This window comes from Apteryx mantelli, chromosome 12, assembly GCF_036417845.1.
Source record: "Apteryx mantelli isolate bAptMan1 chromosome 12, bAptMan1.hap1, whole genome shotgun sequence".
Classification (NCBI taxonomy): Eukaryota; Metazoa; Chordata; class Aves; order Apterygiformes; family Apterygidae; genus Apteryx; species Apteryx mantelli.
This window is the reverse complement of record NC_089989.1, coordinates 12,441,368-12,467,336: the sequence shown is the minus strand read 5'-3', so window position 1 is coordinate 12,467,336 and position 25,969 is coordinate 12,441,368. Positions and strand designations below refer to the sequence as shown.

Below are 25,969 nucleotides of genomic sequence, written 5' to 3'. Positions count from 1 at the left end.
ATTGTCTTGTTATGTCTGATTTGATTAAAACAAAACTCCAAGTGAATCAGAAATCTGCTTATCATTGCTTTAGAAATAATAGCTTGCTTTGCATAATAGCTCTAATGTCTTCTAATAGAAAATGAATGTATAATATAAATAAATGGGACACTTTTTGCCTTGAAAGACATATGTAAATTCCTTTATGGGAGTGGAGGAAGGAATTTTACTGGAAGACAGTGATGGAATTTGTCCAAAAGCTCAAAAAACAAACAAACAAACAAACAAAAAAACACTTGTCCACAAGACAGCTATTACCCACTACCTAAAACTAATTGCTGTTTGGAGTTGGGGGTATTTCAAAAATTTATAAAGATATGAGCCATTCAAAAGTTATATTCAAATTAAAATATTAAGATACAAAAGTACTGGATTCAAACCACACTGCTAACAGCTGTCTCAGGGACTATATCAGCACTCAGCAAAACACAGTCAATTCATCACGTGGTTTTAAATACTACAGATTTATGGATTATCCTGAAATGTGTTGTGGTCTGTCAGCTCTTCTGTTGTGTTGAATTTCAGAATGCATCTGCCATCCTGTGGTTTGTGAAACTGGCATTAAAACACTGATAGCCACTGGAATAAGGGAACAAGGCATTAAGTTTTGATGTTTTTATTTAAATCGTTCATGACACTCAGTTATTAATTTAAAATTGAATAGAATGTTTCTATTATATCTTATAGAGTAGAATTATAAATCAGAATTTTAAAACTAGTAAATTAATTCAGTAAAACAAGGATATTTTAGGGGATGAGTGATATCTTACTCACACAAGCAGAATAGCCATTTAGCACTCAAGATCTGATCACACAGTAAGACTGTCTTTTGAGAATCTGTCATATGTTGGCATTGTCAAACATGGTAAGTTTATGTATTTTAATACTCCTTAAGCATTGAAAAGTATTATTCTTTCAGAAGAATACTCTGTACACCCATGATATAAGAGGAAGTTTTAGTTATTTAAAATAGACTGGAAACAACATAGTCTGTGTGAACACCATCTATCAGCCCAGCTCCATTGTTGTGAACAAACCAGCAAGGAATATCAATGCCGTTCTTAGGGTCTTTTCTGTAATCCTTCTGCCATCCCCTAAAATAGGAAATAGAGTAACGTAAGTTTTGAAGCAGAAACTACGCTGTGATAAGGTAACCTTTGCCAAATCTGTGCTAATGAACCTGATATTTTTATTTATTTATTTTACCTTGTTACTGTCAGTTCATGGTTTTTAATGATCATTGTGGCATCTGGCTTCTTGGGATCAGACCCAGGATGAATTTCAAGTATGGTGAAGTCAATGGGGTGGAAAAACTGTCCTAAAAATAGAAGCCAATATTACCACTTCAGACATGTTGCATGCATTCAAACAAACAAACAAACAAACAAAAACTTCTACATTCCCCTGCTGTTTTTAAGTTCCCTCATGGTTTTGAAAGCACAAGCAAATACCAAGTTTCATGCAAGGCTGAACATAAGCCTATGGTATTATTTACTTTTTATAAACTAGAGTTTTATGCGTATAATCTGGATGAATGTTCCAACTTCCGAGTGCACAGTAAAATTAGTCTTTTTGTCCCCCATTCTTAGAAATATTTCAAGATATCCTTGCTTTGTGTCATGCCTATTCAGTTGTATGTATTAAATGCTCTCCAAGTCTTTAGCTTTTTAATACAATGATGCTTGTGTTCATGGGGAGATCTCTGAAATTATTGGACGTGATTATGCTCAGAATAAGTCTGATACCCAAGGAGCTTCCACGTTCCTGACAGGATTAGCTTTTGCACACTTTTGCCCTGGCTGAGCGTATCACTGAACTGGGCTGCTGTAGGATTCTGTTTATACTTTGAGAGCTATAATGAGCACAGCTACAGTTTGCATAATGAATTATGGAGCCAATTCATAGATGATAAAAACAGTGATGAGAGGTGTGAGTTGCTGCAACTGTAACATGTTGTAACTGCATGTCACATGGGCTTTTTTTGACCAGCTATTCTACTTTCAGTTCATACCACAGCAGAATAATTTTTGTATGTGGAGAAGTTCTTTAACCTGAAAATACCAGAGCAGGAAAGCATAAATAACATGCCATCTTTATTCTGCTCTTTTTCTGTTTTGTCACAGCATTCCCTGTGATTCATGGGCCTAACAGGTACCGCCACTGATACCTTAGATTCATCCTCCTCAGATCTCAAAGTGCATACCAGGCTTGAGAAGAGTAACTTCACAGCAGTTCATTATTTTCCACAGAGAGTGAACTTACTGACCCAATATGAATGTTTGCTGCCCTTCCCTAATTTTGTAAGAGAAAATTGGAAGGCAAGAAAAAATGGCTGTTATCTGTGGAAGCTAACAGTGTTTTCCAGCAGAGAATGCAGACCATAAAACCCACTACACTGGCAGAAAATATGATTAATGGGGTCAAAATTTTCATCCCTCAATCACCAGCCTTGCCCTCTATCAGAATAAGGAACAGGTTAGCTAATGTGAGGGAAATCCTAGAGAATGCAAGGTGTTCTGTGATTTTAATGTGTGCTAGCAAATCAAGATATACCTTAACTTCTTTTCTTACCAGGATGCACCGAGATTTGGCAAATTTTGACTAAAGAACAAATAAATGCATTTTCTGAGAGTGCTTATACTTAGGAGAAAGGTGATGAGCTGAAATGAAAGATCAAGCCATCCAAGAGCCTGGAGGGCTGGTGTAATAAGAAACAAATAATCTGGAGATGGGATTTAGCAAGATAAAGGGGTTTAAAGATGCTAGTGATTTATGCAGCAGCAGAGGAATTTAATAAAATACACTGCATAAAGTCTAGCCCAGAATGTTTTGTCAGAAATCTTAATATAGTCAATCAATGTCATCTCAGTTCCATCCCCCATCTCTGTGCAGAAAGGCCAAGTACAAGACTGGGCCTACAAATTACGTAGTCTCGCAAAAGCATGCAAAGCAAAATGCTAACTGAAGTCATACCTAATAATCCATGGGTCTGTTTAGATAGTTTACCACTGTCCAATGTATAGAGTCCTAAGAAATCCTGGTGGAGAGGATGTTTCTTCCATACTTGGTGCAAAACAATAACAAAGGAGGCACCGCTGCCCATTGAGAACACCAGATTTTTTTTTCTGTTAATTATCAAAGTTAAACTGAGGGAAAAAGAAAAAGCTGACTTAGGGCATTTTGTTCCACACAGTTAACAGCAACGAAAAGGAACTTGAGAAAGGAAATGCGTCCAAAAAAACAAGCGTGGATTTATAAATTGCTCAGAGCCTTTCAAAATAAAGGTTCCACTGTTTAGCTTGGTCTGTGTGAATCTGTGTGTTCACAGACAGATCATGACTCAGACCAAATTACACTGCAAAAGGCTACCTCGCTTCTAAATCTTTCAGCAAAATGCTTTTACCAAAACTGCTCCTATAACAGCACAGTTAATCACAGATAGGTTAGTGCCATTTAGGTACAGTAATTCATACTCATTAACAAAAATGTTGTTGATAAAGTCATCACTTCTTTTCTTGGATACTACCTGACACCTTTTCCCTTTGTTTTTCAGACAAGATGACTCCTGAACTGTCTAGGTCAACTCCTAAACTGCCTAGGATAGTGCTAGGATAAAGACAACTTGCTCTGATTGTGTTAGTGATATCATTAACATGGCTGTCATAAAAAAAAAAAAAAAAAAAAAAAAAAAGTATCCTGTATGAATGACAGTATTGCTCTTGTGCTCTTTCTGTTGCAGTTTCATGAGTTGAGAAGATGATTGTGTTCCAAGTGCACAACAAAAATGCAAAGGAGGAGGAGGTACTGTCGTTCCTTTTTTAAACCTTGTTTAGCACAGATATAAATGATTCTATAATAGATAAGTCTTATGAAAAAATATACCTGCTCACATGACAAACTGTTCCTATTTTATAATATCATGATTTCCATTTCTTAGAATGGAGATTGGTTGCAACACATAATTTTGTCTCTGTCTGACAAATTACATACTATGTCTAAATTTATTCCTTAAGGGTTTGCTAGTCACTGTTGCATTAAGCATGACACCAAATCTAGCTTTACCTGAGCCATACTAACAGAAAATTAGAGCAAATTTTGCTGCTATTTATTTTAAGGAGAGAAATTTATGAATAATCATTCAGCAGTTGTACAACAAAGTAGGGAACAGAACCCAGCAAGAACCAATTTCTTTTCTGTATTCAGACAATGTATCTTAAAAGTATATTACTTTTAAGTAATCAACCAAAAAAAATTAAAAAGTAATACAGGAACTTCATATTCTTTCTGTAAGCCTTACCCTTCTTGTTGCAAGCTGACTGAGTCAAGCCAGGTGAAACCTGTCTTTTCATCACCATTCTGAATTGTGATCTTCTCAGGAGTTACCATCAGTCTTAAATTCAGATGCTTATTTGTAATGCCAAGTTTTCCAAAATAAGTATTCTGGATCTTAGAATCATTGTTTGCTCTCTTATCACCAATAAGCTCTCCATTGACTGTGATACCTAATACAAAAAGGGAATGTAAAATACTGCTTTATAGATAGGACCTGATCGACCGATGGCAATTTAACAACAGTTCAAGGAAACAAATCCAAATTGAACAGTGTATCAGAATTACTTTGCGGTTTCTGCCAAAGTAGAGTAAAGGAATAAAGCAATGGGGGCTGTCTTGTAGACTTCCACCAGGAAGACAACCACCTTATTGGAAATAATTGATTATTTCCTAGAGCACAAAGATTCTGTGATGGGTACAAATAGCCTTTGTGCCATCACACTTTCTTTGCCTGGTATTCCATGAAATGGCAACCTAAGGATTATTTTATTCCTTCTACTTCCATTCACTGAAACAAGTTACACCTTTCAGCTCTCACAGTGGTTTTCAAGCAAGGTTAAAAATGTTCATTTTGCTCCAAGAAGTGAAAACACTGTCATGCTAATGGTACCTACCACAGTTATAGTAACTCCTACTAACTTTGCTGGAAAAATAGCTTACACAGTTTTAAAAGAGAGAAATGACCTTTAAATATACGTAGTTCTAAGTATCCCAATTTACTATATTTTTAAAATGAAAAACTCACCTGTAACTGGGTCATTTATTAAATTTAACACAGCACCCGGGTTTTCATTGATATTGAAACAAATGGCGTCTTCTTTTTGCGGCACAGGTATAATGAAGTGTGGATCTCCATCAACTGTAAATGCAAATCACTAGTATTTGCACAGTGCTACACAAGCTCAAAGTTCTGCATGAGCACTAATGCTGTGGCAGTGAATCTGCTGATGCTGGAGACCAGCAGCAGCTGGTCACCACACAAGTTCATCCTCTAAAGGAGTGGTGAGGTCCCAAGGAAGCTGCTACCACCTCCCCAAAGTGAAGTATACCCTTCTTCCCCTCATGGTATGTGACACACATTCTGTGACTCTTGACCACTTCAAAATTTGGTATGTGGGTTCAGGATGGGTAACTCTATTTTAAGTGCCTATCTTTGATGGCAATGAATGTACTAGTGAGGGCAGGAAATCTATTTGGACAGAGAATAAGCAGTTACTATTACAAAGCCTAGCAATGGGAAGGAGGTCTAAGAAAATGATTGAAAATAATCTCAGTGACACACACACACACACACACACACACACACACACACACACACACACATATATATATAAAAAGCGATGTTTAAAGTAAATTAAAATACTAGCCCATTGGGAGAAAAAATGACTGCTTTTGTGGAAAGGCATTTCTAAAAGACTGATAATAACGGTGCAATTTAGTCTTAAAAACCCTCTTCAGTTTTTCTTCTAAGCAGATATAACTCAAACTATTCAAAACTAACTCACCACTAGTATGCCATGTAGGGTATGATGCATATAGGTAAGATGGTGGTGGAGCTGTGGGGAATGAAGAACAAAAATTGTTAGAAAAACTAACATCAAAATGGAATATTTACACACTATCTGCACCATACATGTAAGATGTCAGCAAGTTAATATGATGGCTATATTGCTAATTCTATCCTTGTTTTAAAGTATATAGTCCATGGAATGGCAGTTTGTGCTCTTTTTAAATCAAGCAAAATTTTCTGGATAGACACAGATTTCTTTTGTAGACTGGATTGCTTTGAGGGTTTCCACAAAGCCCAAGTAATGTATCTCTAGGAATGCAAACATCTCAGATTTTATCAGAAAGTCTGGTTAGAAATGCAACACCACCATCCAGTGAAAACTTCTCAAGTTTTGATACTACTTTCGCCAGAATGAACCTGAGACTTTTCAAAGACTTTTGAGAAAACTAGACAAAGAGAGAGAGACACTAATCTCCAGAACAAAAACTTGGCTCTCCCATTTCCAGGAAAGGCCCAAGCAGCAATCTGAAGAATCAATTTCTGTCTCACTCTCTTCTTTTCATATAAGTAGCTGAATACATTAACTTAGCCAGAGATGCTGCTATCATAGTCCTGTGCTGTGTATAATCCCCAGGAAGATCCAAATTCAAGTCCATGCCCTGTATCTAGGAAACAGGTTACAGGAAAGATGTCAGCTGGCATTACTCATTAAAAGCTATTTAGCTGAAAATTTTTGCAGTCTGGTATTGTTCAATCTTTAAGGATGCTTTTAGCATTTAGCACAATTTGGCATCATTTGTTAAATACAGTTGTAAAGCCAGATGAAGCAGTTTCTATCTCTCCAGTCATTTCAGTTGTCTGAATTAATTTCCTTTGACAGATGCTGCTTCATTCAGAAATTCAAACATATGACTTACCATGGTGAACACCTGGGTAAGCACTCGCTGCAAATAAAACAATACGTTATTTTAGAGGCTAGAAAGAATAAATGACAATCTCTCCCGCTTACTATTTCTTCCTTCCAGCCCAAACCCCCCTCCACCCCAAAATAATCCCCAAATCTTGTAATTATGTACAAATTTCTAGATATTTTAAAAAAATCAAACTTAGTCAAAACCATTTAAAGCAAACTGTGAATGAAGTCAACACTGCATCATGAACAGGCATAATGCAGACCCCTACTTTTCAGCAAAAATGTTGCTTCTCAAAAGGCATGAGGTTCGCTTTGTACCTAGGGATCTCTAAGGGGGCAGGATCACCTCTTCCTACTCTCGTTGCCTTGTGTCATTTTATTCTAAACTGTGCTGCAGTACTGGAAAGTGAATAAGACTCACCCGCCTTTTCCTATAGTTTTCTAGTCTTCTGCTCTTTTTACCTCTGAAACCATGGAGCAGTGTCTGAAGAGGGGCTTTGTGCTGAAAAAGCAACAATCGCTCTCCTTGTGAGGGCGAAGACCTCTCTGTATGGAGAATCTGCTACACACAGGTATCTGCGAGTCAGTGGGACTAGTCCTGGAAAGTAACTCAGTTGTATTGGGCCTGAATGTTGTGATGCCGGGACACTGCAACTTTTAGAGGTAGGAAGAGCCTTTTAACAGTGAAAATGTTATTTACAAGATTATCTATCTGAAAAGGTTTTAATGTAATCATAACACAGTCTTGATTTATTCACCTAGACTATTATGAAATTAATATGTCCTCGATTCAAATAAATGATGTATGAAACCCATCTCTAACAGGTAAAAATATAAGGTAAATTTAATAAGAAACACACATACCTTCAGCTGTTACCATGGATGGATAAGAAAGAAAAAAAAGAAAAAGAGAAATTTAAGGTTTCAGTGATTTACTGAGCAAGAAGTTAATAATTAGCCAAAGTACCAAAGGAGATGAGAACAAATGGTGCATTTTTTTTCTTTAATAGTCCGATATCCTGCACCAGGAAGATCTTATGGGTATATTCCCTTTTCATGTGTAAAGATATTACTACATTTAGCCCTAAGCTAAAATATGCGGAAAAATGAAGAAGAAAGTGATGTGAACTAAGCTGAATATTAGATTAGAAATGTTTCTTGGCTTTTTGATGTAATATTTTATATATTTATTTTTATATACACTGATTTTGAATTTATAGTATTCTGCATGTGTGAGTTAGTAATGAAGGATGATCTGGTGGAAGTGAGGCTCATGGTGAAAAGTAATCTTGCATAAACCATACATGTGTAAGGTTTGGAAAGTAAATTTTTCAGATACATATTTAAAACTGTGCCCCACATAACAGCCCTTCTGTAGGGGAACATCCAAGGAACACTTGGCTTCTCTAATAGAGTAAAACTGTGAAAATGCCTATACCTTCAGTGGGTTTATCAGCAATCCCAGCTTGATTGTCATAGTCTTCTGGCTTTGTTACCACCATGGATGTCAGTGGCGTTACAAACTTGTATTTTAGTGAGAGATCCAGGACTTTGGCTGTAAGATTCTCCTTTTCTTCTCCTGTAGCTGAAATGCTGAATGTAGGGAGAAACTCCTAGCATCAACGATTGCTAAATCACTCACAGAACTCTGGATTAAATATCTTTCTTGAAACTGAAGTCATTTCTCTGCAGCTGATTTATCATGAGGGAATATTTGTTGCATTCTAAGAGCAGTTCTGATTCCGCTGGACACCCGAGAGCAGGCAAAACTGTGCTATATATTTGCAATAATTTAAAATTGTTTGATTTGCAATTTGGAAAGGAATTACTGAGGTAGGGAGGAGGAGAGGTTGGGCAATTTTTCTTACCTCTCTTTTTCATTTCCTATTTGTACCTCAGTGCGATGATGGGTAAAAACAGGGAAGTAGTTCTGAATTGCATGTTCACATCTGAGAAGTTGCAGCAGTCAAACTGCCTAATCCTTTCATAAAAGATGTTATTCTAGATATAATTACCGTTTTTCCAGTAGTTGTTCGATGGTGAGATAAGCCCACAGCCTTTCAATGTAATCCCCAAATATGTATTCTTGCTCTTGGAAAGCTTTAGCCGTTTGTTCGGCATCTTGTTGCGTAGTAAATGACAGGGCATCATTAAGCTGTTAGAAATAAGGAAACTTCTGTGCATCATAAGTATTCAGGGACTTGCAGAATCTTTCAAAATCAAGACCTTCACATTTGAAAACCTTTCTAAATTGAAGAATCTTCTGATACTACTCAGGTGCAAGCATTTGCCCAAGAAATTTTCAGTGTTTTATCAATATCTTTGTTTCATGGCTTCTATGAAGTGTATGCTCTGGGACAACATGCAGTTTCCAAATACATGTGGCATTTTGATTCATTAGAATTTGGCTAGCTAGGATTTAAGGTACTTGGCATTATAATGCCTATTTTATATAGGAACATGGTAGAGCACAAGTAGGTATGCTGGCTAACATACTGATAATACAGCATTTGTATTTGAAATATATCTAATATCATATATTAATACATCACAGTGCATGTATGCATTTCACAGTATTTATGATAATATGATTCTCTATATGGAAATAATATGTTTGTGTTGCATTTCTTGAATACTGGGGGAAATATTTTTATAAAATCCAGGTCCAAAGAGGTATTTAGATCACTTGGTTCATATTAGAGGTAAGAGCTCTATTTTGAGAGGAAGGCATTTCAAATATTCAGCTGGTTTGTCCATCAATTCCCCCCACCCAGTAAAGACTATTTCCTAAGAACACTGAACATTCGGTTCCTGAAAGAGCCAGGTAGAGTATTTAGAGACCAAACTGAAAAAAAATCTGTTAGCAAAGCTAATTCAGTCACACTGCACAAAGCTGTTCCAGACTGACCCTAGCATAACTGCGTGACTTAGGCAAGTAGCTTACACCTTTAAAAGCAATGCCTTTGGTGCATTTACTTTGTCACGTACGCAGTAATACAGCCTTTCACTGATGTAAAGGCACAAGTGTAAATATTTTTTGCAAGTATTGCCAGCTTTGAACTCTTAAACATTCAGACATTTTGCATATCAAGGAAATACCTTAATCAGTTAAAGAAATCCATACTTACACCTTCACCTTTCACATCTACAGTCAGACTGTTCTGGTTATGGTCTACAAAGCGCCCAGCCACCACAATCTCAGACCCATCATAGAAATGCTTAAAATTGTTTTTAGTTAGGTCAGATATTTCATTTTCTGGGTAGTTTAACTCCACATCCATGAGCATGGGATTGGACACCTCATCATAAAAACCCTACAGGATTAAAAAAAATAAAAATATTTAAATAATGGTTGTTTCTTTAATTCATAGTTAGATCTACACCCAGGAATATCTTGCTATCTTAACAACCAAAACTGAAAGTGTATTTTCTAAGAAGTAAGTAAATACCCAGTTAAATCTCAGAGAGTAAAAGCCTAAAAATATATAAACAATGCAAATGAGAAAGGACATACAAACTCTTCAATTTCTGTAAGAGAAGGGGGGAAAATATCCAAGAACAATGTGCCGTGGATGATGGCTTACATCAGTGTTGATGATGGGTTACATCAGAGAAGTCCCAAACTCCCCCCCATTTGATAAAAATAAGTTTCTAGACCTGTTTCCCTAGGGAGACTGAAATGACAGCATAAGCCAAAGGAGACTAGGCAGAGCTTGCAGTGAAGCCCAATATCCAAATTCTTTGGTCATTTTTTCAGTGGATGGCAATGGAATGAGAGAAGCCAAAAATCAACTCTACACTGCCTGTACCTGGTGTCAGTCCTTATACGACCATAAAATGCTTCAGAAGTATGGTGAGATACACCTCCTTGCAGTAAATCCCTAAAGACAGTATCTAGAGTCTTTAATCTCCACCACTCTTCTCTTCTCTTGACATAACATTAACTACATGATCTGTGAGGTATGGGAGACATAGTGACTGCAGCAACTTTGCTTATCTGCATTGGACAGGTGTGGCACACACCAAGGTGCCCTTCAGAACAGTGCCTCGTGTCATCCTACGCCAAATTTTAACCCTCTTCTATAGACCAGGGCATCTCCCTTTTATGGTCATTCCACTTTCTGCTTATATAAGAGTTTCTGCTTATATAAGAGAAGGAATGCAATGAATGTTCTGATTACAGCAGACTCTGAGTGTCTCAGTACCAGATTACACTCTAGGCTTTTTGATTATTTCAAAATAAAAATGTCTCCATAGTTATCTGAATTAATATATCTCTGATCTAATTTAAATGGTGATTCTTGTACCTGAAGTTGTAAAGCTGAATCAGAGTCAGGATAAATCCGGCGGGCCAATCCTTTATTCTCCAGTGCCATCTTCTCCAAGAAGTTATAGTCAACAGCATAGCCAAAACCAAGGTTGTATAAGGGATATTTTCCTTCAATGGCTTTTTTTACAAGTTTTTGAATTTCCTGGGTGTCTGATACGCCTGCATTAAACCAGAAAAAATGGGCTTTACACTTGATTTTCCTATTGCTTTCATAAATAGATAAACATACCATAAAATGAAATGTGGATAGTGATATTTAGATTTTTTCAAGAGGCATTATCAGAGACTTGTTTTAGTGGTATGATGTTGGTATAGTGGCATCTAAATCATGAAAAAAGAGACCCCTGCCTCCACAAGTCAAAGATGGTGGCCAATTTTAATTGAGCATTTTTCCTTAGTCTAATTCATTCATTTTATTATTTCATCAAGCAGGAACTTACCTACATTTGGTTGGCCATCTGTTAACATGATAATTATAGAAGCGCTTCTCTTGGGCACGAGGTTTCTTTCATGAGCAGCATTCAGCGTATCAATTCCCCTCATTAAACCACCATGTAAATTTGTCACTGTGAGGTAGACACAGAAATTTGGTTTCAACACAGATGGTCAAATTTAGGACCATTTTACACTCAAAACTGATGAGAGCACATTACAATATGAAGATGAAAGATTTGGGTTTGCAAGCAGGGGGATGGTTAGATATAAAAGCAATTTGGCTTTGGAAACATAAAGAAAAATAGATGTCATATAATAAAAGCTGAAATTGTGACCAGCCTTTGGGCAGCTAACAGGCAGAGGCAATACATCATGTGCGTATTCTGTTACTGGGGTCTGTTAGAGGTGAAGTCTCTTTAGAGGAAGCTAGTCATTAACAGCTTCCAAGACTGTCACCACTTTGTAGTGTGGAAGATGCACTTTTTTGATTATGTTGCAGGTTATAGTACCATTTGTGGCCACTGGAAACTCTTTGCTGAGAGTTAAACTGCTTCTTCCTAAAGTGGAACTACAGTTCATTTAGGGTGCTCATACCTTAGCACAATATGCTTAATCTGATCTGACAGGGGGATATTTCATAACAAAGTGCTGCTCTCCAGCACAAGTCCTTACCCTCTCTGTTGTATTGGATCTAACAAATCCAAAATGCTTCCCACCCAGCCAAGAAACTATAGCTTCTGATCAGATGAGTGACTTGATCATCTTACTGCCTGGTTGCTCTCAAGATCTGGCCTGTCACATCTTACTGCCTATGTGGCAGACAGTGTTGAGGCCCTTTTAGGAAGGAACCTAGCACCTGTCAGAGCTGCTCACTTGATGCTGCCATAAGGGAAGAGGGGATATGTGGAGGAACAGATACAGAAGGCATAAGGCCTGTCCACACTGCAGGCAAATGTACCTTGAAATATGCTCTAAAGCTGTGTGTGCTGGAAGTTCCTTTCCACCCCTTCCCCCACGGCGTACCTGAACACCCACAGGTGGCCTCAGGGACACTCTTGTTAAACTCTGTCGGTGATCAGAAAATTTGGCCTTGTTCCTAAAAACATAGTGCAAAATTGCCTAGTGTTTTAGAATGTGAGTGGGAAGAATCCAAGTGATGCATCCATCAGTTTCTAATTCTTTTTAATAGGGACCCCTCTGTTTGGCAAATTCACGTACACTATTTAGGAATGGGTTTTGTGGCTTCTCTTTAAAACTTGTCTGCTGCTCAGTTCTTTTTCTGAAGGACAGAACCCCAAGACAGTAAGTGCTTCTTAAACAACCCCTAATTCTTGGCCGAAAGCTGTAGTAGGGTGTTCAAAGACTGAACTGGTAAATTAACTTAGCAGCCCTATCTATTTGCAAGTCCAGTGAAGTACTTACTGCCTTCAACGTCAATGCCCCGAACAAACTTCCTTGCTTCATCCAAATTCTCAGGAGTGGCCTTGATCAAAGTTTCTTTCCAGGTGCGTACTTCACTACCAAACAGTATGAAATTGAAGAAGTCGTCATCTTTAAGATCATCTAAGATTTTCAGAAGTGCTTCTCTTGTCTATAAAGCAAAGAGATTTAAATGGATTAAACTAGTATAGGTTCAACTGGTAAGAAATGGATGCTTACAGCTTTTACATGATTAATCTCTCAGGGTACTTTTTGTTTGTTTGTTTGTTTTTTTACACAGTATATGTCATGCAAAATTCTGGGCTTGATTCTGTCCTTGCTAGTCCTTGTGTCTACTTCAGAGTAACCCTAGTGAAATCAGCAAGTTGCAATTACATTTGGTTAATCTGCGTAGCTGAGAGAAAAATCAGGTCTCGAATCACAGATCATTGCTTACACTAATGTAAGTTGGCATGGCAAATTGAAAGTGTTGGGAAAGGGTAGCTGCAGGTTGGTGATGGAGATCAGAAGCAAGTACAGCACAGCTATTTCAATGCAGCACCAAAAATTGAAAGTCCTGAGCATTAAATTAGAATGAAGAGTCCTAACTATGAAAAGAGTAGTTGCTTCCCAGAGGAGACAGAATGAACAACATAGATAATGCACATAATACTATATACACATTTTAATTTTGGAATTGTCCAGCACATGTGAGAGAACCCTCTAAAAAGAGTTTACCCCAGTATTTTGAAATAATAAAATACATAAGTAAAATATAACCTAGATGTACAGAATTTTGTTCTATGTTAAGACTTCAAATTAGTACTTTTGGTAGTGAGCATCAGCAAGATCACAGCATAAAAACATCTGCTACAGCTTCAGCAACATGTTCTGTTGAGGTCATCATATCCCTTCCACCTCACTAGCAGTCATTCCATTGGGATTTTATACTAATGTAATAACTTACCTGTTCTATTTCTCTTCCAGCCATTGAGCCACTAATATCTATTACAAAAACAACATTCTTGGACAACTTTGGAAGATTTGTTGGTGCAAAGAAGTGTACAAAGTAGCCATTGACAATCTGAAAAATAAAGATAAAATGCAGAAAAATAATGTCTTCAATATACTGTAAAGATAAAATGGACAAACAAAAATGGCTTTCATTTAGTGTCTAGGCCCTGAGTGCACTAATAGGCCTTAATTACCCTATCAGCCTCACCTGGGGTGAACATCCTCTGCCCATGGGCCAAGCAGCTTCATTTAAGCTCAGCTTTAGGCCCTCAGTCCCTGCCTGAGCTACATTGCAGGAATACCTGCCTCTAGCTGTGCTACAGCCATACCTGTTCCTTGCCATGGACCCCATTGATCTGGATACTGGCTTGTAGACTGACTTCCCAGCTTTACCTTGAACCTGTCTCATCACTAAAGACTTGCCTGGAGATCACTGGACTGCATCTGACCCCGGTTACTCTCGCTGGACCTGATCCTGACCTTGACTCACCATTTTGCATTCCTGGCTTGACCTCAGACCTCATCACCACAAACTTGCTTGATGAGCTGAATTCTTGGTTGAATCTGACTACCATCTCTGGGTCTGCCTTGCTCAGGTACTGTGGTGCTGGTCCATGCCTGGAGAGGCTCCTGCCTGGCCAGCAGGTACATTATCACACTCAGCTTCCCATCCTCTAGGTAGCTGCCAGCGCTCACTGCTCCCTGGCAGTTAATACGCATGCTAAGCTATCCAACAGTTCAAAATTGTCAGCTGTCAAATTTACCTGCAAATTGTCTGGAGTTGTTCTCTTCACATCATATTTTACAGTAAAATCTCCATCCAAGAGAGACTGTGAGCAATTTGCACAGGTTCGCTGTTGATCAAGAGTTGGTTTGAAAGAGATAGAACCCTGGAGGGGGAAAAAAAAAAAAAGAAAAAAAAGGCTTCATTAGATGTGAGTGTTAATAGCTGAAAACTTTCTACAGAACACAAAGAAGCTTACATTTATGTAAGACCAGTATATTTATATTCAAAGACATGAGAATAATCTGTTTTATCAGGTTAGGTATTAGTTTGTATTCATACTTATTTATATATTTATTGATGGGTAACTTACTGAGATGTGAAGTATGAAGGCTGCTACACAGAGCTCTGTTCATATCTTTTCTTTCTGATCTTCTTTGGTTCAGCCCTCCAGCCTGAATGATACGTTCGATAGGGCTGTTAGGCAGTCTATGCCTTAGGACTTCTCTTACCACCTCTGTACTTGAGAAAACTGTCTGTTACTGACTTAGTTCTTCTGTAAGAATATTCCAATTGGTATCTAGGCTTGTAGCTACTGCTGAGGGACAAAGACTATTAGCTTGGGCACAGCACCATGCTAACACAGCTGTGTGGCTTCTGAACAGAACAGAGATGGCCTTAAGCTCACCAGCTTAGAATTCAGAGCTCATTGGTACAGTCAAGGCTTTACTGCATTTTGTGTTTTGGGTTTTTTTTTCCTTTTCTTTCTCTCCCATGTCTATTATTAGCCAATACAGTACTTTTGCACCGACATCATTATTTCAGAGTTATAACTGTAATAAATAAATTATGAATGCCACTAGTTATCGTACCTTTTTCCCTGAAAAAGCTTTTCTAATGGTATTTTGTAGGTCATTGGTGATGAATGTTCCTTCTGCTTCCAGCTCACTGATACCTTGGGGCTCAAAGATATTTACTTCAATCTGAAATATTAATTGAAAATTCATTGTTATTGATTAGCACGCAATATGTCAAGATAGCCATTTATAGGAGGACCATCAGGTAACCGTGGTTGTGAAATAGAGATTTTCTTAAAAGCAAAAGAAAATTACTTTTGCAATTCAAAATGGAAGTCCAAACCTGCTATTGTATCAGACATGCTGTTACCAAACAACGCATACCTTTTTCTACATAGAGGTTAAAAACAAAATTAAAACCAGAAAAATATCTACAGAAATATAACTTGTTTGAAAACTGGAATTTTGTCAAATATCAAATAAATACTCAAGTCCTTCAGAAATATGATCCAGCCATTAGCTGTCAGCCATGCCCAACTTGACCTATATTTTAGCATGTCTTTTGTCATGTGTTTTAAATAATGCTTTAAAAACTCTTACATATGCTGCGTTTTGTAATGATTCTAATATAGCATTTTCTGGGCATACACAGGAGAAACACTTTGCCCTACAGCTGGGTTTTAGCAGGGCAGATAGAAGCAATCAAAGACAAGTTTTGGCACACACAAGTCACAGTATTCTAGAATGTGATATATGTATTCCTGTAATTTCACTCAATGTAGTTTCATGGTGGTGTGAGAAAGGTGTAGGTTATGCTATGAAGGCATTTCTGAAAGAGCTATTAGTCTCTTATTCTGCCCCAAGGCATCTTAATGGCTTTTTCAGGTTTCAGTATATGATTTCTTTTGGAGGTGTAGTAGCTAAACCAGCCTCTCAGGCCTACAAATAAAAACCTGCTATAAAGCAGATGGAACCTTCCCACACGGTTTGTTAGCAACATTATTTTGAGTCTTTAACTCATCTGTGAGCCAGGGGGATAGACCATGTTATTCTACTTTCAACAGACATACAGAATCTTGTCATCTCTTAAGCTGAAGTACTACATTTGATGATACAATTTGCCATGTACCTCAAAATCTTTGACAAGCTGCTTCGGTTTTACTTTGATGAACATCTCATATTTTCCAAACTGGCGCTTCAGCAGTTCCTCATATGTGAGTTCAAAAGTGACTTTACTGGCTGCTGCAATGTTGACCGAGACGGTGAATTTTTCCGTCTTTCTTCCCGAAGCCCTGTATTTGTTAAGTGGAGAAGAAAAAATAGTATCTTTATTCTCTTTCACAATATTTACTGCTTGGGGGGCTTGGTGCGGTATAACTTTCATAGAGGAGTGTAACGAAGATGTGATTTTTTCGATCTATTGCTAAACCTGTGCTCAAACAGCATAGAACTTATTCACGTTGCCCAGTGTGCTTAATCACAGGAGCAGGTCATACACAATCAGTAGAAGTTGCAGAAAGAGTCTTTCCATAACTGCAGATACAGCCCGAGTTGTCAGAAGTTGTATCTCCTTTTTTATAATTTATTCTACAATAACTTAACCATTGTTCTTGTGTCCTGTAAAACATAAACTTCAGAAATACGCCACAGCAAGATATTACCAATTTCCTGACTTGCTGTAGGATTATGGTGTGGAATCCATGCAAGATAGCATTCTTACTTGACGAGACCGGCAGTCTGTCCCTGAGAAACAGCTTTCTCATACTGCTTTTTTGCAACTTCTTTTTCCTTTATACTTCCAGGATAAGTGACACCATCAATTGTCCTAGAGGCAGAATAAATACCTAGTTTAGTTGAATGGCTTGCATTGATACACATCAAAAATTATAACAGGCAATTTTCTGTTTATTGATTGGTTTGCTAAAGAGGACTTTTGGGAACCTGGTATTGCCAGGATTTGAGCACTTTCTATGAAGCAGAAACCAGCTAGCTTTCTTGGTGAGTTCAGCTGAAATGAAGAGCTCTGTGGTCAGTATCTTAGAGAACCTAAAATAATTCCTACCCTGAAAATGAATTAGATCAAAACTGGTCTGATAGTGACACTATTTATAGCTGCCAAATTCCTCTATTTTAGCAGCTTGGTCATCTTATTTTATGTAACAGCAAGATGACTCTCTAGATGAGACTCCTCTCTCCAAATGTAGCTCTCTGCATCCGAGTATTTCGTTCTTAGACTTGGTACTATTAAACAAGCATTTCTCATATGAGATTGAACTCATCCTAAAATAAAAGTTCTAGCCTAAAGTAGATTAATTATGTCCTAAAAGTGACTGTTTCTTTTCACTGAAAATAAAACAGGCATAGTGTGACTAGCAGAGACAGAGATGTCTAAACTAAATGAGATAAGCCCTATAATGGTGTGAAAATTGCATATTATTCCAACTAAAGATACAAATGTAGAGAATAATTCCCTCTATTTCCTGTCTTTTTTCTGCTTTTGGCTATTATAGTCAAATATGATTCTAAAATGAAGAGATAAATTAAGCTATAATGCCATCAGTGAAATTAGGTAATGGAACATTTCTGGTCTGGTAACACCAGAGTAAAATAAGTGGTATTTATGAAAATGTGAATGGATCCCCAGAGAAGATCCCCCATTCCTTTAGGGTCATGATGATGATCTATTGGTCACCTTTTCTACAGACGTACCAATGTTTGAATACCCCCAAATATCTTGCATGTTTAGCTAATAGTATCGAAAAATTGCCCAGGAGACACTTAAAAATCTGTCAAATAGCAAAGTAAAAATAAACATTCTAGTTCAATTTCTCCCAGTCACATTCACACAGATTTCTAGTTTACTCTAACAATACTGTAGATATTACACACATGCTGAAGTTGGTAATGAAGGCTGTCTTAGGAAGCTCAACATCAAAGACAACTTCTTTGTGCACGTTTCCACGATTGATAGCTTGACTGGTGATGACATTGTGGGCAAATCGGGAAGTTACTTTACTATCAATTTTCATGCTACGGATTTCTATACCATTGACAGCCTGTAGATTGAAAAATGACAAAAGAACTGTTACACTGATGTCTTTTAATCAGCCATAACAACATTTTTGAAAAGAAATTGCTGTAGGGCATTCTATCATTCCAACGCATAAGAGAAAAGAACTAACCATGTTCATAAGGATTGGGGCACAGCTGCATTTCCTTAGGTATCTGTAATATTTCCATTATGGTGCTATTCCATGAAGCATAACGATAGCTTATTTAACAAAATGTTACCAGCAGAGGGGACACATTGCCATTGTAAGAATTGGTTCTTCTCTTCACTGAGACCAACTTTTGTTTATGGCTGGTCAAAGAGAGACAGCACAGCAATGTACAGCTGTGTTGGTATATTGGTGACTGCTATTATCAGCCGAGTAGATGACTCTTGAAGCAGAGAGTCATCTTGTTACAAAGGGACCTAAGCAATTCCAGATGGACTCCAAATTCTGTTTTATGTTATTTTCTGTTTTCTCATGGTCAACTGACAACTGGGGCTCATTTTTCTTAAGCAAGGAAATGGGTGGGGCAGTATTTATTTTCTTTGACTGCTCAGGTGCAGGGTTTCTGGAGATTATATAAAAGCATAGGTAACAACAGACATGATTCCTCAGGCAACTCTGCAGCAACAAGGTTTGCTGCTTGCAGCAAAACCAGCATTGGAAGAAACCTTGTGATTTTTATGCTAGGCCTGATCTCAGGCTGGTTGATTAAGTAGGTCTCCAAACAATCAAGGCAGTTAAGCATTGCTGAAGTGGAGTCCAGGTGCCAAGTGGAAGCAGTCTCAGAGATCAGGTTTCACACCTCCCTTAGAAATAATTAAAACAACATAAAATGGACTTCTGTTAGAGATACAGAGGTGGCTTCAAACAGTTTTGCTATTTATTAAAACACACCATGAGGTTAAAAATCCTGCAGTGGGAAAGAGAACAAACAAATGAATTTCCGTCAGAGCTTGGAACAGAATTGTCTAGTTAGTCCTATTGCCTAAAACAAGCAACTCTGGGCTATTCCCTCTGTCACACGTACTCAGAAATATCAGTTTGCTCAGACTGCGCTCACAGTAACATGCTGTAAACATAATAAGTATCTTCTTCTCACTATTATTTGAATCTTTCACAGTAGCCTGAGCAAAACCAAGCTTTCATAAAAAGGAAGACTACTCACCAAGTCATTATCAGCATTTCGCTTCTGCAAAGAGAAAAAATAGAGAAAAAAAAGGCTCATGACTAAGGCTGGGAAGCTGCATTTAGAAATAAATTACTTAGCACCTATGCAGTTGTTTTCTGCTTCCAAGTCAAAAGAAATTTTCCAAGAGGAAGTAGGCTTGAGAAAGGTCCTTATTAGTAAATTGAAGCCTGATTCATCCTTTTGTCATTGCAACATATTGCATGTAATTTTGAAGGTGTAAAAATTGGATCTGGTTTCAGATGAAGATCTCGCAGAAGTTTGAGGGAGGAACAAGTAAGGCATTCAGAGCAGGAGTAATTATTTTGCTTATAGCACTCCCAGCCCTGGTGAATCTTTTGGTTGTGATTTGATACTAGTGCACCTTAAATACTGTGGGCTTGAAAGCAAAGCTATATTTTGAATATTGCTGATTTTGTATTTTGCTCAAGTGATACTTGAGAAGATGTTTTCTCCTTTCAGCTGAAAAATAATTATGGACAGCCTGAGAAATGAGATGGGGGAAAGGTTTGAATGTATGGTGTCATTTATATTTACATGTCACTGAGACTAAAGAACACACACTAAAATCTGCTTAATATTGCTTCCTTGAGTATGGTTTGGCTGCTTGCTGCCATCTAAGTAAAAACTGAACATCTTTTAAGTCCTGAGGGTAATATTTTGTTCTTAAGAATTCCTGTTGTCAGGTTCCTTGGTATATCTTTTGTCTTTTCAAACAAATTAATTCCCCTTTGGAAGAAAGGGATTTGTATCAAAGCGTAAAAAATGGTTTGCACGTTTGTTCCAGTTACACACACATCCAAATTATCTGGCAGACTCATCCTTAAACTCTTTCAGACTTGCTCCTAAATTTCTACTGACTCAGCCCACCAGCCTCTCATTCTAACTTGAGCCCATAGATGTTAATCCAACAGGCTCACGGAGAGGAGAGGAGGCCACTACGGAAGAATGCATTTAAAAAAAAAAGAGAGAGAGAGACTGCTAGGTTTTTTTTTTTTTTGTGCGTGTGTGTGTGTGTGTGTGTGTGTGTGTGTGTATTTCCTCCCAGAGCAGATGCAAATAACAGCTCTACAAAAATACTACGTATAGTCTCATGTTAAAATAGTGGTTTGCGTAAGTCAGGGAAAACTGCTGTTTCAGAGTGAATTCCTGTAAGTTCAACAGCAAACTCCTTATCTCTTTTGGCTTTAAGAGCCTTATGGATTACATTTTGTGCAAAGTTGGCTTTTCATGTTTACATGGCCCACCAGAGGGGCAAATACACAGACATATCCAATCAGATATACATCTCAGCTACATTTAAGGCTTTTATTACCGCAGTAAATTTTCACAGCTAGGAGTTTTACAGGCGGGCAACTGAGGCACAGAGGGCTTTGTTTGTTTTTCTCAAGATACTATATAAAATCTTTGGTAATGCAAGGATTTGGGCAAGGCTTCTTGGGTTCTGTGAGACTCGTTCTGGCCAAAAAGTCTCTGTGTACTTTACAGTTATATTTCAAACTGTTATCTCCACACTGGTGATTTCTGTGCGTACCTCTCTCCTGTTTCACAAACCTACATGGTTTTTTTTCATGTCTGTGTAGAGTACCTACCTTTCAAATCCTTCCTTTCCAAAACTGAAATTATCTTCCCTACTGACCCTACTTCTCCTTTCTCCATGGCCCTAGCTTTTTCGTTTCTCCTTTCTGATGATACACTTATCCCTTAGGGGAGGTGATTTGAAAACTCATCTCCAATCCCTCGAGAGTACCTTGACATGGCGGTGGGGAGTCTGGCACGTCTCTCTGGCAAAGCTGCTATACACTGCATGGAATAACTATACTGCCACGTGGCAGAAACAGAGGGCAGAGAAAATGCAAGACTAAACAAACCTAATTATGTCCACAACGTAGCTGTAGCTGAGGACAGTGCATTCAAGTCATATTTATGACTCTGGCCCTCAGAAGTAGTTTTTATTAGAATAGAATCGACCCCCATTTTTCTACTTCTTTTTCCTCCATGCTTGGTTCAAATGAACGGTTCCCATTGCAGCTTTCTGAACGCCAAAGCAAGCAGCAGAGTTGTCATCGCAATGTTTTAACAACACTCATGAGGCAAGATTTGCAGAGAGAAGCGATGCCTTTTATTAGAGCGACAGATAGATCACTTATTAGACTGATAGTCTTTCTTTTTTTTTCTGATTGTATCTGTCAGTCTAATGAAAGATAACTTCTTTCTCTTGCAAACTGCATCACCAAAGAAGAGGCATCTGTGTTGTCATTACAGTTAATGATCTCCCCTTGTAAAACACAAACTGTGGTCCAGATCCCGGGAAATGAAAAGCTGGAATTCTCCGAAACATCAGTTTGTTTTGTACAAGCTCTTCCTTCAAGTGGACTTACAAGCAGCTTTAGAACACAAAACTAAAAAAAAAATCTGTTCTTTAGTTATAATACAGATAAATTCTGCAATTCTTACTATGGCCTCCTAAATTAAAACATACCTGTGCTTAATTTTTACAGAATAACTGTTGTGCATGTTCTGTATCAGAACTATGGGTTCTATGGTGGTTTTGAAAGAATTTTGGTCTGGTTGTGTAACCATTTTTGGGTGCACTCTGCCATTATCTTTGAAAAAGAAAATATAGAAAGATTTTTCAGTGAAAGGCATTAGTGGTTTTGCACTTGAGTTGATTCTTCACATTCTTAATGATTCACTTGGACGTAGATAGAAACTTCACTAACGTCAAGGTCATTTTAACCTATGTGGGCAGAAAGTGATAGTGTCCCATGAAAAATATACTTTCTGCAATTCTAGAACTGAGATTTTAATATCCTATGACTTGTGTAATTAGTTACTTGATAAAATATTTCTATAGTATTGCACATATTTACTAGCGTACCCACTATTAGAATGGTTTTTTTTAGTTCGATAACAGTGACAAATTCTACTTTTGCTTAATATTGTCTTCTTGTGGCAACAGCAAAGAATATGGGTGCAAACAATATATAGAAATTGGAGAGAAAAGTAGAGGAAAAAAAAAGGAATTTGAGCTCCTAAGAAAACAGGGAAGGGAAAGAGGGCTGTGAGCACATTACTTGCTGAAAGAAGTCCTGATTTTACAGTTTGGGAAAAACCAAAACACTGCATAACTAAAAGATTTGGCAAAGACTGTACAGTTAACTTGTAGTGACCTCCAGGAATTCACAACACTGAATGAGGTACTTGCGCATGTCCCTATGTACGTGGGAAAAGTAAGGCATGAAAATGAGTTCCAAATTGACAGCAATATTACAGAGCCCGTCATCCCAAGTAATGCCAAATGGAAATCTCAGAGAAGAGACCACAAGGCAATTAAGCTGTGAAAACTAAACTTCCTTGTGACCTGTGTAGGAGTTTCTCTTCTGTCAGACAGAGCAAGGGTCATATAAGAAAGGTTGTATCACTGCTACCCATGCTTTGAATAAGTAGTCCTAGTGGTAGTTTTTAATCTAGGAAAACAAAAATACCATCCTTATTAGTTGTGTACAGAGAAACAAGACGTACAAGTGGGCTTAAAGCATTTTGATTTGGATTTTCAATCAATTTTCAGCAGACTTGGATCTGCCAGTTGTGTCTATCTGACTATGACTTTAAAAGTAGCATTGACAGCGTAAAGATCAGCAGCCGCGTACCAGACACATTTCCAGCCATACTTCATCGCTCATCACTTCGTCACTGGCATATCACCTGTTCAAGGGAGCTAAAATAGGGATTGGGACTGAGGGTGACCTCACACTATGTAGCAATATCCTCCATTTCAACAAAATTACATTTGCATAAAATATGTAACTGGGAGAAGAATCAATCTTTTCTATAGTGTTTTGCATGTACAGATGGAGTATAGTACAGAGCTTTAACTCTTTTGTATTTAGAAAGGCATTAGCATTAGAAGAAAGACAGAGACCAACAGATAGTATGGTAATCAGGAGGAAAAAGCTACCATATTATATCTGGGCTACATAATGGTTAAACAGTAAGTCTCCGTGGCATTTCTAATTTGCAGCTATAAGCCTCAAGCTGATTTCAAAAAATTAGATATGTTATCATCCTGATTTTCAAAGAACTCTTTGTTGCCTTACTTCCTTTAAAAGACTGGGCAAAGACCATAACCTAACCAACAGCAACTGACTGTAGATCACTTTGTCCTGCTCTGTCTGCTGACCTACAGTGTTCCCTAAAGAGATTTGCCTCTGTAACTCTTCATGGGACGTAGTTACGTATTGCAGTGAGGAAGAGTAGCCTGCAACTTAACAGAAAAAATTAGGCAGAAAATCAGCAAGCACTGCCTTACTCAGAGATCTAGTCAAAAATAGCATGGCGCCTTCTAGGGAAAGAGATATATTCCATGTTATGCCATCGCATAAAAATTTGGAGAAAATTCCTGCCATGGGATTTGGATAGCAGACAGGTTCATCTGTATGTCATTTTACCTCTCTGCTTTCTACATTTTGGAGACATCTTTTCGCTGATATTTTGCATTGCTTTACAGGCACTATAGTCAGTTCTATAGCAGCACCTATTGTTTTAGACAACTAAATGTAAGACCACTAAAATATTTACCACTATATTTAGGTGATGATGACAGGGGAAAGGAAATGGGGGAAAGTGATGCCTTTAAAAAGAGAAATAGGAGATCTTCTTCAAAGCTGATTCAAAACTGAGGCTGATTATAGGTGAAGTGCCTGAAGCATTGAGCCCCAGGTCTGATCTTGTGATTGCCGATACCAGCAAGCACGAAGCTCCTAGTGACAGCCCAGTATGAGCTGATAAATTGCAGGAAGTTAATCTGTGAAGAACAGGAGCCCCACACACACATCTGATTACTTACCTTGATGTTTCTGAAATGTGCTATCAAAAAGTCTGATGATCCAAAGGCAGGTATCAATAATAACATATAAAGCAATAGATGCTTTTCCATTTTGGAAAAAAAATAAGCTATTCTAATCTGAAGGATACAGGCAAATAAATAACACTTTGTTTACAGAGTGTTAATAAATAACCAAGCATGAAAAGTGGGGTTAAATATTTGGCATAAGGGGAAAAAAATCAAATACTGAATTTTGGATTTGTAACATCTACAGAGTGCTGTTCCAAAATATGTGCAGAACGGTAAACCTGCAAAATATTTCAGCATGTCTCTGCTGTATAGTGTCATTCCCAAACAGAAGTTCAACAGCCATTTCTGTACAGGAGACTGAGATTGACCTTTCTTCTGCAGGCTCGCCTCTTTCCAGATTAAAGCTGTTGTCTTTCTGATACCTTCTTCAAGGCTGTCCAGACCTTGGCTCAAGCTTATTACAGCTGTAACAGAACTTTTAGTCTCTTCAACCCATTTACCTTCCTTTCTGCAGGGACTAACTTCATCCTGCATGTCACAGGCAGGCCCCTAATTTAGGTATTGTTATTTGACATGTATCCTGGCTAGTCCTGTAAGTGTCACAGAAACTTCAAGTTATGGGTTTTCCTGTTCATCTTTACTGTTGAAACTCAAGTCTGAGCTCCCAGGATCTTGCACAGTCAATACTCATTCAGCCTGATGCTGCAAGGTTCGTTTTCTTTATTTGTTATCTCGATGGCGTTATGCTCTCCATTTTTTAACTGGTTTCATCTTCTCTATTGCAGGATACATAAACTTTGAGGACTGGGAGGTAAATTCTCCATGATAATACAACGTTCAGGTCAAATATGTAGTAAGACGAAGCTCTGTCAAATTTTCAGATATAAAATTCATTAGACACACACATAAACCAGTAACTGAAATTTTCAGAAATGACTGCCTGCAATTGAAGCCCTGCATCAGTGTTTTGCTAGTCCACATGCAAGTGGTTGCTACAGCGGAGGGGCTGTTTTGCCTTCACATCTGCCTGCACGCTAACTGGGAAATGCATTTTTCTTCCTTTGCTGAAGCACAGCATTCTGTATTTCCCGTTGCTTTGGGGTATTTTCTGTTTCTCCTGCAGAGTCGGCTTTCCTGCGTGCACAGCCATGAGAACAACACACAAAGAAAGGACAAAGAGCTCCTTTTAAACCAGCCCAGAGCTTATTGAGCCAATTCCCTCTCACGTCCAAAGGACCATCGGGCACGGGCTGTGCTTTGGGGGGGGGGGGGGCTGCGTTGTTTTTTGGGCCACGATAAGAAGGGAAAGCCAGGCCCCAACAAGGCAGGTAGCCACCTGCCTCACGCCTCTCTCAG

The 25,969-nt window shown here is 38.0% G+C and overlaps 1 protein-coding gene across 1 annotated transcript; it reads right to left on the bottom strand.

Annotated features, from left to right (window-relative positions):
• Positions 1 to 970: 970 nt before the first annotated feature.
• Positions 971 to 24,694, bottom strand: LOC106482192 (inter-alpha-trypsin inhibitor heavy chain H3-like). The gene is made up of 22 exons (XM_067303642.1): positions 24,605 to 24,694; positions 19,735 to 19,758; positions 18,403 to 18,569; positions 17,234 to 17,338; positions 16,643 to 16,805; positions 15,589 to 15,699; positions 14,757 to 14,882; positions 13,946 to 14,062; positions 12,982 to 13,150; positions 11,565 to 11,690; positions 11,102 to 11,283; positions 9,923 to 10,108; positions 8,810 to 8,949; positions 8,216 to 8,387; positions 6,799 to 6,825; positions 6,249 to 6,327; positions 5,877 to 5,927; positions 5,117 to 5,230; positions 4,337 to 4,541; positions 3,013 to 3,185; positions 1,246 to 1,357; positions 971 to 1,133 (listed from the first exon to the last, which is right to left on the bottom strand). Exons 1-22 carry the CDS (start codon positions 24,692 to 24,694, stop codon positions 1,004 to 1,006), a joined length of 2,769 nt encoding a protein of 922 aa, XP_067159743.1. The 3' UTR covers positions 971 to 1,003.
• Between the last annotated feature and the right edge of the window lie 1,275 nt (positions 24,695 to 25,969).

Coding starts and splice junctions, on each gene's coding strand:
- LOC106482192 (XM_067303642.1), bottom strand. CDS start 24,694: ATGGAAAAGCATCTATTGCTTTATATGTTATTATTGATACCTGCCTTT. Junction 13,151..13,945: donor CTGGAAGAGAAATAGAACAG/GTAAGTTATTAC, acceptor TTTGCTTTATAG/ACAAGAGAAGCACTTCTGAA. Junction 8,388..8,809: donor GAACAACTACTGGAAAAACG/GTAATTATATCT, acceptor CCCTACATTCAG/CATTTCAGCTACAGGAGAAG.